At 37.4% G+C, this 12,401-nt stretch overlaps 1 protein-coding gene across 1 annotated transcript in view; it reads right to left on the reverse strand.

Annotated features, from left to right (window-relative positions):
- NBAS (NBAS subunit of NRZ tethering complex) overlaps window positions 1-12,401 on the reverse strand; it is a 191,790-nt gene that overhangs the window by 69,736 nt on the left and 109,653 nt on the right. Inside the window, exon 41 of the mRNA XM_086460475.1 lies at window positions 4,140-4,369. Coding sequence (XP_086316601.1) covers window positions 4,140-4,369 — 230 coding nt within the window. The remainder of the gene's footprint in view (window positions 1-4,139; window positions 4,370-12,401) is intronic.

Genomic DNA, 12,401 nt, shown 5'->3' on the forward strand with positions numbered 1-12,401 from the left:
TTAAAGTGAAGGTGAAGACTAATACAAGAACTGCACAGCGACCATGCCACTGGCTAAGGGGAAGATAACAGGATATTCAGGAAAAGGTACCTTGGAGGTGATGAGGTTAACAGCAGTATTCTGCAGGCTAGCCCTCAACACTGATCTCAATACTTTCACTAATTTAAAAAAAGGAAAAAAAAGAAAAAAAAAAGGAAAAAGTACAATATATTACTTCCCTTGTATCATCCATTCAGCTACAGAGTATCTTGACAGAAGGAAAAGATGACCTTTCGGAATGATCTAATAACCCTCTACTTAAAAAGTAAATATTGCAACAACTTCTGAAATGAACTGAGCAGTTCTAAAATCAACAATGGAGCTACTGGAGAGAGTCCAGTGAAGGGCCACAAAGATGATGAAGGGACTGGAGCATCTCTCCTGTGAGGAAAGGCTGAGAGAGCTGGGACTGTTTATTCAGCCTGGAGAAGGCTCAAGGGGATCTCATCAATGTATGTAAATACATGAAGGGAGGGTGCAGGGAGGACAGAGCCAGGCTCTTTTCAGTGGTGCCCAGAGACAGGTCCAGAGGCAATGGGCACAATGAAACACAGGAGGCGCCATCTGAACATCAGGAAACACTTCTGCCCCATGATGGTGACTGAACATGGAAACAGGTTGCCCAGGGAGGCTATGGAGTCTCCATCCTTGGAGATATTAAAAGCTGCCTGGACATGTTCCTTGGCAATCAGCTCTAGGTGGCCCTGCTTGAGCAAGGAGGTTGGGCAAAGTGACTTCCAGAGGTCCCTTCCAACATCAACCATTCTATGACACTGATTCAGTGAAAGAGGAAGATGATATGAATGCTTTAGTTGCACAGTAACTCAGTCAATCATACAAATCAGTTGTTCTTGGATCCATTCCCCCCCTAGCACTCTATAAACCTTACTAAATCCTGTCTTTCTGTCTTCAGAGCAGTATGCCATGGCCAAATGGAGGTTTAAGGAAATGATACTGTATAAATTAAGAACAGTAGTAACAAGCTATTCATTGTCAAGACAAGTAGTTGTTACCCAATGAAAAGCTAAAAAAAATGGCCATTATCTTTGTCAAGGACCTTTTAAATTTCTTTTTTTACACACCCCTTCTCAAGCCCAGCCGTAACTGCCTGTCCCTGCGAGCCTGTGGACTGCCACAGAAATCCCCACTGAAGGCTCCGGTGCAGGCGCAGCGTGGCTGTACTTCTTGTGTGCTGTTGCACCAAGACTGATGCTAAAACAAAGTCAGCAGCAGTTCTTTTGGATGGTTCTTAGCCACCTGCCTGTGTGCTAGCACGCATTTCTGAAGTATCAAAAAATATGCCTGTGAAAGTATAAAAAAATATGCCTGTGAAGTAGCATTCATCTGGGATTTTGCTGACTATCTTCAAGCTCACAGAAATAAATATTTGGCAGCTTAGAGCAATTGGCTGGGTTGGTTTTTTTCCATCTTTCTGTTCTCTAAAACCTCTGTTGTATCATACACGTGCATGTGTTTGCTCACAATTGCTGTCTTCAAGATTTTCTGTTGACATCAATCAGCTACAAAGCATTAGAACCACCACTGGATTCAATCATAACAAAGGGAAATGAGATCCCGTTTTCTAGTTGCCCATTCTCAAAAAATGCTTAAAAAAAAAAAAATCCAACTGAGAGAAGTGAAATGAAGATTTAAGCCAATAACCTTTAGTTTCCTCTCATGCTTGAAGCAGAAAAATGAGATGGAAGGCTATGGCTGTTTGTTAACTTCTGCAGCAGCAACACATCAGGGAGAAAAGGCTGTGTCTACCCTGGCAACAGAGGAGAGTAGCATAGCAAGAGCATACACAATGGTTCAGAAGCTGATGTCACTAATAAGAGGCGAAGTACATTCTAAGTGGTTTTACATAGAACCTTCTAGTTTAGTCTTCTGGAAAGGGACCTAGTTCACATTCACCAAATTCTGAGAACCAAATAAGCACAAGCTAAGTTATGAAATTCAGATTGCTTGATAATTGCACAATTTTTCTAAAAAAACTAAAATAAGTGTTTCAGATCGGTGACATAAGACAAAGAAGAAATTGGTATTAAATCATTAAAATCAACTTCTGATTTCAACGTTTTAAAAGAAGCCGTGAAAGGCTGAAGAACTCAGAGCAGGTGAATTAAAAACAAAACAAAACACACACAGACAAAAAACCAACCCACAACAAAACAAACAAAAAAACCAACACCCCCCCCCCCTAAAAGCTGTCTTCAAGTAAAAGAAGAATTTAGAAACCTTATATACCATAGCTGGCCTGAAGCTACACGGGACTTTACCTGATTACTCAAGAATTCCCATTCAGTCTTGCCCTACTTTCCCTAATACCTTTCCAGATACATTCTGGCTCTATTTTGCCAAGTAAGATGTTAACTGCTTGAGAACTAGCCTTGATTAAGTCTGTGAGGCACCCAGATCTTTAAATATTTGATAAATAATGCACAATAAGCTCTAACAACAATACACCAAATACGGAAGATAAAATTGACAACTATTTGTTAAGTAGTTTTAGCAAATCACTCATTCTAGTACAGAGCTGTTTCGTAAATAAGATGTCATCTCTTCAAGGTGTTGTTCCTGCACACAACACTTCATAAAAGATTAAAAACACGAGACATTTAATGATAATTCAAAAATAAGAAAAATATGCTACACAATTATATCGAATTTGCACATTGTTTTCAATAGAAAAAGCAGATTAAGGGTCAACTGAGAAGATCAAAGCAAGGAAGCTGCAAGCTGAACAGCTAATTAATTGGATCTTTGCAGTTGCCTAATATGGAACTACCACACTCACCCACACGCTATGAAGCCTTAGTTTTACTAACCCTTTCATACTGTGTTTTGATCTCTACTTACTGTAAGAAACTCTCTCTTCTATTTACTTTATTTTTACAAAGGCTGTATCTAAAGGACTCTTGGATGAGAATGTAAGTAAGCATGCTGCATCCAACATAAACGTCTGTAACAACAGAAGGCTTTTTGTATTGCCATTACTGTAGATAATCATCAAGAATTAACTTTCATCCAATGACGTACTACTGATATGATATGTGCTCGATGAACAATATGTACAAAACAGGTAACTCCAGTGGAAATGTTAGAAGATGCATAGAAGCTGGTTTTATGAATGCAGTGCCAAAAATCTATGCACGTACAGATTCTATAGATGCAAAGCAGAAGCTTAGGTAGTGTTCAAAACCGGAGTTATATTAGTATTCTTATTCAGCTTTTCATACCAATGTGTCTTTCTTACTAATCAATTTCTACTGGAATTGTAGCTATGAGTAGCTACATAGGTGGAAGACTGTAAACATCTAAATATGCTCTTCAAAAGCTTTATGCACAGAGTAGTCCAAAATTATATTAAAAGCGTATTGCACAGACCTCTTCCTTTGATATTCTAGCAGCTATTCAATTAGAGTTCAAGTATATTCCTGACTAGTTCACAGCTTAAAGTACCTGCATGCAGATGTTCATTAAAGGTATTTTTTTAAATTAAAAGACAGTACTATCCTACATCGTTCCTCCTTCTCCTATTCTCCACAACCGAGAAGTGAGACAGAAGCATTCTAAATATCGGAACACGTGCAGTGAAGGTTTCAGTAATTCCAAATGACTACAGGGAAAAAATACTGTAACAGACAGTAGCTTTAACTAAATTATTAAAAATAAAATACAGTTGTTTTTTTTTTTTAAACTATAGTTCATTACAAACTTTGATGCTTGGGCATACCATAAGAGATTGCTAGGGTAGGTTTACAGGAGATGAAAGGAAGAGATCAGACCTCCACCTATGCTCTGATTTCAAATGAAAATCGAAATCCCTGATTAACTTTAATATTAGCAGTTAATAAACGAAGAGTTATAGCTTCCATTAAAAGTTATCCATCCATTTATTTGAGCAACATTTCATTTAAGTGGAGTAGTTGAATAGGAAAGGCTCCAATTGTAGTAGCATTACAGTGTAAATGTCTAAAGCAACTGGTACCTTATCCCTTCTAAAGGTCAGCACTCCTTTTCAATTTACTTTCCTGATTTAAAGCTTAAAGTAATTCCGTTTTAAAATAAAGAAAATAAACATAATAGACATTACTTACTCTGCCAATCCTAGTATTGTTTCTCTCTTATACTGCCCATCTGCTGTAAACCTCTGCACATCCACTCCTCTGCCAAGACCTTGCAGAATCTGAGCTTGAGTGAAATCCAGTAGTCGTTCATTGTAGTAATGCAGCTGATTTATCAAAGGTGTGACTTCTTCAGGCCAGTCTGTATAGCCATACTGAGTGACATGCTTTGTGACCAGCTGAATCAATTCTTTTGGATCAGCCTGTGAAAATAATTGACAACCAAATTTAAAAAAAAAAAAAGCCCTGTAAGTTTCTAAAAAAAAATTATCATTTTATAATTGATCCCTGTGTTCAGAACTGAAATATGTTTCCATTTCTGAGAAGTTTTAAGTACAACAGAATTCAAAATTTTCTGCAAGGGCTCTTCACTATGACGTTAAAATTTATCCTTTTGGAATGTTTTAGACTATTCCATATGCTACAAAAATTCAAACAAACTTATCTAACCAAATTAATAGTAAAACTATTCTCACTATGACTGAACTTCCTTGTTTTTAAATGCCTCATTTTTATTCATGTTGAACTATGTAACTGATTGGTAACACACGTCAAGAAATCAAAGAAAACTTACCAACTCTCCTCAATTACAAACAATACAAGTAAGTCTACTCTAAACCAGAGACTATTTCAAAAATAAGAATGTAAGCAACGTTGCAAACGGGGGGTTTTTGTTATTGAATTTCTGATACACTTGTATTAAACAGAATTGATAAAGGAATAGTTTAGCATTGTAACTGTCAAGCACTGCTACTTTCAAAGACCGAGAAGTGTTGCAGGATCTGCAAATTCCACATGAGACACTATCTATACCCTGAAACCTTCAAAGAATTAAATATTGATCATCCATGGATTAGGACAACTTTTGTTTTCAAAATACTTTCACCACAAATAAAACTTCTCTCTGTTAGAAATTATGCATAAAGTGCATATTTAATCAACCACTAACTCACTCCTGCAGTCAAAAACCCACATAGCTGAGCAACAGTTTAGAACATGATACAAATACAGTCTGCATGTTTGGAATGAAAAATGAACGCATGCACTGTACAGAGTTCCCAATTATTTCAAGATCTGGACAGTCGCTACATCTAAGCACCTCCACTTGAAAACAGCTGTGTGTGATATGTAATCACTCAGCACACGCAATACCTTGATTTCTCTCTTCCATGAAAAATGAGGCCACCAGCAACACAATGCCATAAGGAAGCAGCACAACTTCTGTGTGGCACCCACTGAGGAAGGAGTGCCATCCAAAGAGCCACCAAAAATACTTGGGGATGTTTGTCCTTAAAACATTTTGTAAAAGAAACAGCTGTTTTAACCGCTGTGATCTCAAAAATTTTAGTGTACTGAACAAATATACTTTGTTTTTATTACAGAATGATCCTGCTAAATTAGAAGCTAAACTTATGAACATTAACTGAAGTGCACAGCAGGGTAAAACGTGCACCAAATGTTTGAACCTTGAGGCATGCTTGAACTTTTCCATGACTTGCTGGTCATTCTAAAATTGATTTTCTTTTCTTCCCCTGCTCCCCTCTCCCGCGCCAAGTCTTAGCGGACAGGCTGCTCATCAAGTCATATTAAATGCTATGGGGCAACCTTTTTTCCTCTCCACATGACATTTTTCTGACGCCCTCTAAACATTGCAAGTTCATTGATTTTATAAACAACATCATTAGTTCCTTCAAGGTTGCTTAGGAGATTGGTAACAGAATAATAAAACCTGAGAAAAAAGATAGGCAAGAACAGCAGTGCCTCTACAATACAATTATATCAGCTGGAAACCAATCCACTGCTTATCATGTACCCTGGTATCTCATTTTATGTGATACACTCAAAAACAGAGCATGGAGACAGCTAAACTCGGAGCAAGATGAAGAAACCTGTTTAACAGAATTGCCTAAATCCTCTGTAGAGTCACTGAGAAAGGCAAGTCTCTCTGACAACCTATGAGGGTAAATTTGCCCTCTTTTGTTAGGTTTCCCCTCTCTCCATTAGAAAGAGTAAAATCCATTGTCAGCACTCTCTTTCCAGTGCACAGCCCACCAGATCATTCATAAAGTACATAAAGACAATCTTGAAAGTACTTTCAAATATCCAGAACTCTTCCTCGAGAAACGGCTTCTGAAGATGAAAGGATAACATTTTTAATAAGTTCCCTGCATAGCACATAATTTTTCACCATGAGGCAGCACTAAACTTGAGCATTTACAATAACTTCAGATAATATTAATTAATAAGACAGGTTGATTAAAAACATTTTATTTTTGGTCTACTGTTGCTTTCAATACATTGGGCAATCATCATCTTTAAATGTGAAATCTGTTTTAAAAAAACATAATCTTCCACTTTACTTCCAATCGTAATATTCTGACCAAGTTGTCACCCTCTCAAATGACTAGTGCCAATCTTTATTCCCCATTTGTTACATTTCCCTAAAAGCATCTGGGTGCAATCTTCCACGCTGCCTGTTTATGCTTCAAAGGAACACCTTAAGGCTATCTAATCCGCTTAATCATTTTCCTGTTAATACTTTTGCCAAATAATACCTACTAAGATGCAATAATAAGTGTGTGGTTCCACCAGGACTGCTCTTTATCAAATTAGTCAGTACTGTTCCACAGTTCTTCTTATCTAAACGTCTTCTACCCCTTGCTTCATTATCAGGTTATAATAAAAATAAATTAAAAAACCTGGATCAAGGACCAGTGTAATACAGTAGTACCACATCAAATAATAATGATGACAAATTGTTAGAAGTAGGGAAAGACAAGGAAGTGAATGATAATCTGATGTACATCTTGTTTAAAGAACCAATGTGAGCCTTGGACATACATATAAGGAATCAAAAACGAAAAAATTACACTGATAATTAAGATAATTAATTCCCACTACTAGGTTATTTTCTGGGTTTTGAAGTTCTGAAATACATTATAAAGCAGAGGGATCTGAAAAGTATCACAAAAATATTTAAAGGATTTAAGAAGCATATCTTACAGTAATATACAAATAATGTCTTTGAAAATAATGTTTTAGGGTGGATTGAGCTTATTAATGACAGAATCATAGAATCATATCCTGTATGAATACTCATACATGTATATCCATACATATGTAAGGCAAAAAATTGCATCAAACTCTTCAATACAGGAGATGAAAGTATGAGATCTGATAGCTGGTAAATTGACATATATACATTCAGATTAAAGAAAACACAAGTTGGTTTTAGGTTGGTTTTTTTTAATTGCAAGCAGTTGCCAAGGATTGTGTTGAACTCTTCACCATCAAAAACCTTTCAGTCAAGTGCTGTATTTTATCCCTTATAAGACCTATGCTCCAAACTCTCAGAGCATGTGAAATCAAAAATTAGTTTACAGAAATCCCACAGCCTGCTTCATGCAAGAGCCTATACTGATATCCAATGTGAGACTTTCTAGGTTTTTAATCTAGAAAAAAAATCTTTCCAAAGTTGCAGTTGTTTGCAAAACTCATTTACTGGAATGACACACCGTTTTCCCTCTCTGAGATTTGTCAGCCTTCTATAGATTTTAAATGTTTTCTTAAATAACAGTGCTGCTTGCACAGTATTTATTAGGCATTCAAGACAAGCTCCATGAAAAAAAAATATAAAAAACTAAAGGCTTTGGTATCGAGCTGCATAGAACTTGTATTTCATAATTTCAAATATTCATTCTTTAACATCTTCACATTTTAATAATACATATTTTTTAAAAGATAAACACAAATATTTCTACACCCATTAGATACTTAGTTCAACTAGTCATGACGCTTGTTATAATAAACAGTAATACAGAAAGATCATTATAGCTGTATTCAAAAAAGTCTTGTCAGTTTTCACTTGAAAAGACTATAATAACAAGCTAGTAACAGTAGCTGGCCATAAAGAAAATTAGCAAAAGCAGTGAAGGCTGACTTTTATTGCAGCATTCAAAGGGTTCACAAATTCTTTGACTTTCTTAAAACAGTAACAAGCACTTTAAAAAAAAGTAATCTCTACAGCAATTTGTGTAAATACAAACAAACTGACAGGTAAGACTGATAAGACGTCGTACTCAACTTGTTCTCTTTCTAACGTTATCTGTCAAAAAAAACCCAAACCAAAACAAAACACCAAAAAAACTACACTACTATCTCTGTTGCCTTTTCAGAGTCTTTCAGATACTTAGGAATTGTGCCTAGGTGTCCAATTCCCCACTTTGCCAGGTAAATCTCCTCCAGTACTTCCAGACAGATGTCTGAACACAGCTTCTCCTCCCTGATCATTCAGGAAGGGTGTTTTACATATAAACACAACAGCAAACATAGGGTAAGTTACCAGAGAAGCCCCAAAGCTGACCCGAATGTATTACACCCTTAGCTTGTGAGCCTCCCTAGCATTGCCAAGGGAAAGCCCTTTTGAACTACCCGCCAATGCATTTTACTCATCTATTAGAGTAGCATGATGTTTTGTGCTGAAACAGTGCTGCCTGGGCAATAGTGAAACGATCTGGCATAGGCTTTGCTTGGGAATTTAAAAAAGGAAAAGGAAACAGAAGAGGACGGGAAACAGAAGAGGACGGGAAACAGAAGAGGACGGGAAACAGAAGAGGACGGGAAACAGAAGAGGACGGGAAACAGAAGAGGACGGGAAACAGAAGAGGAAGAGAAGTACCCATCACTTCAGGATAAAGCTAATTTAATTTCAGGCTATTAGATGTGATTTACTCAGCACAGATCAGCACAAGTTACTGACAGTATTGTACCACCAGCCATTACCAGCAAGCCTCAGCTGGGGATCACGGTCCACCTGACTAAATGTTTTAAAGCAGTATTTCTCTTTGACCATCCTCTGGGAGTCACACCTGTGAAGCCCTTCAGAATCTGTTTGTCACTGTGATATTATAAAAACAACACTGGTTTTAAAAAAGAGATGAGAGGTTTTGATCTTGGAATTTATTCACCCTGATCTCTAATCTTCAATTTGATTTTCTACCCACCTCGCAGTAAGCTGCTATTTCTTTTTTCTTTCAAATCTCTTTAAAAGACTTAATTCAGCCATATACATCAGGGGAAAAAAATGCTCCTGCTCAGGAAGTCATAACAATTTTACAGCTATGGCAAGAGAGATAAATAATAAAAAGCTCTACTGTAAACACGTCATTGAGATTATTATACCATCGTAAGGCTATTTAGCTTGTTTACTTCTTTTAAGACCAAGAATCTTTTCAATTGTTCCAAAAAGGAATGTTATTCTTTTGGTTTTGTTTTTCACTGATGAGAAAAGCTGCTTAGATCACCGAGGCTAATCTGCTCATAATCAGTCCAAAAACATAACTGATGGTGTGGACCTTTCTGGATTGAAGTTGAAAAACATTTCCATCACCTCTTGAATGGTAATCTTTTCATAATGGTCAAAAGCTGCAATCGCGGTTGCATCCAAATGGGCAGGCAGAACACACATTAAGTTGTGCCCAGATTCTTGTAACACCATATTTGTTCTAAGCCATTTTCAGTGATCTTAAGAAAGAGATTATGCTACAAAGGAAGACCCATACACCAAGCAAACCCCTAAGTTTAGCAAAACTAGGAGATGACAGCACATAAGCAAAGCAAGAGACACCAGGGAGCAGGGTGTAAAATTCCTGCTGCAGACACGGTTGCACTTTGATCACTATCCTGCCTCTAGCTGTTGCCCACCTCCAGGGCTTCTAAGGGAACCAAACTACACCTCTGGAAAGCACATTTCAGGGAGAAGAGGAGAGCTCTGCCTAATCCTTGCAGGAACTGCCACAATCCCTGTAGCAAAAGATTCAATGTGCTCTAAATTTGATGGAGAGGGAAGCAAGAAAAAAAGAATGAGTAGAAGCATGTACAGGCGACACTTTTCCTCAAGTAACGAAACAGGAAAAAAGATTTATGGGAAAGAAATAGTTCACTCAAGAAAAATCCTGAACATGCCTGTTCACTCAAGAAGTAAAATCCATCCCTCCATAGGACAGCTTTTCATTAATTAAATCAATGACACTTGTTCTCAACCAAGTCTGTTGTCACGCTGTGAGGTAAGAGCACATTAACTTAGACAAAGCACCATATGAATTTGGGGTGGCCTACCTTTCAGATCACAGCTGTCTCACATCTGATCTTCTCAAAGCAAAAGATAAGAGTGTATGGCTGAGATAGAAGACCAGAACTTCTCAGAAATAAAACCTGTACTGTCACATCACTCAAGTGCAAGGATACATCAACTTTCTTTGTCCTCCCGCTGCTGCAGCTATCTATATTGCTGGGTGACAACACTGATTTGTTCAGGATCAGCTTTCACAACCATTTTTTAAATGGATATGGGAAACAGCAAGTACCATAACCCACCACTGAAACCACACCAAGTCAACATATAAAGATACCTACTAGAATACTTTTTATAAGCTACAAGACGCATCAGAATAAAGTTGCACAAATTAACAAAAAAAATTAAGTAGAGATGAGCTGAGCAATAAATCCTCAATTATCAAACCTATAGGTAGGTCTCAAACCTACAAAATCATAGAATGCATTGGGTTGGAAGGGGCCTCTAAAGGCCATCTAGTCCAACCCCCCTACAAGAAGCAGGGACATCCCTAACTAGGTCAGGTTGCTCTGAGCCCCATCAAGCCTGACCTTGGATGTCTCCAGGGATGGGGCTTCCACTACGTCTCTGGGCAATCTGTTCCAGTGATCCACCACCCTCATATTGAGGAACTTTTTCCTAATGTCCATACTACATCTACCCTTTGCTAGCTTAAAACCATTACCCCTCATTCTATTGCTACAAACCCTTGTGAACAGTGCTTCCCCTGCCTTCTTATAGGCCCCTTTCAGGTACTGGAAGGTTGCTATAAGGTCCCTGCAGAGCCTTCTCTTCTCCAGGCTGAACAACCCCAACTCTCCCAGCCTGTACTCCTAGAAGATGTGCTCCAGCCCTCTGAGCATCTTCGTGGCCCTCCTCTGGACACGCTCCAACAGGTCCATGTCCTTCTTGTGTCAGGTAGGTCTTACAAATTCATTCAATACTAAAACAATTTTCTATTTCAGATTTGTAATCTGAAATGATTCAGGAGAAATTTTTGTATCATACTTTAATGTCTCAGGTACATTTAAGTATAATGATTTTAAAACTCTTAAAAAAAACACTTGTCACCACAGTACTGTACATGTGTAGTGCAAACAAGCAATTTCATACTGTAGTCAAAAAACGTAGATCTGGATTTTGAAGATCCAGGACTGAAGCTGTGGACTCCAATTCTCTAGCTTCCCTTCCCATCTTCACCACAGATTTCATCTAGACTTCTCTTTTTTTTTTCCAAGAACTGAAACTGGATGTTTTAAAATTTCATTTTAGGTAAGTGGCTGTATACAACAAATGCTCCTGGATCACAGTTTAAAAGCTAGTACCGTTAGCTCTCACTTGAAGTGGTCATGTTTAAAACACTCCCAAACTTATACCTTATATAGACATAAGTTACATGTTATACAAAACACAGATCACACAGGTAAGTGAGGGCTTCACAGTCTTAGGAGTTTAAGGCTAGTATTAACTTAAAGGACTCATATGAATTTCTGGGGAAATTAGTGAAAAGCAAATATGTACATTTGCAGTGAAATTGGAGTAAACTAATTCATGACAAAAAAATAGCCAAAACCAAAAGAGTTGGTGAATTACAAGAGGAACACAAAAACACAGGTAAACAGTTTGCAAATAAGTACTCGCAATTTCAATGAAATTGGAACTAATTAATTTTATTTACAAAGTCATGCTTTCTTCCACTATCAGGCAGTAAGGACCTATGATAACAATTCAAAGTGCAAACATATGATCATAAATGACATTTCATGCAAATGTGCTTTGTTGCTTTATAAACAGAAATAGGTTGGGAATACTAAAGCTAAAAAAGGCTCAAAAATTATAATAGTTCAAAACGGGAGTCTAGAAAGAACAATCTCTTTGTGTTGGGGGGGGGTTGCCTTTTTTTTAATAGAAAAAATTTCATATGTTTTGAATAAGGATGCTGAAACATAATGGTTGAAAACTGAAACACTGGGAATAGAAAGCCAGCATACACCACTGCTGCTTCAAGACCATTATGTTGGAAACTACCTGAATCTTGGGACAAAATGTTGCCCAAGATGCTGGTATGATTAAAGATATGACGTAAGTGGAATCCCAGGAATATTTTCTACCAACAAAGCCCC

This window comes from Leptosomus discolor, chromosome 2 (genome assembly GCF_034619465.1).
Source record: "Leptosomus discolor isolate bLepDis1 chromosome 2, bLepDis1.hap2, whole genome shotgun sequence".
NCBI lineage: Eukaryota > Metazoa > Chordata > Aves > Leptosomiformes > Leptosomidae > Leptosomus > Leptosomus discolor.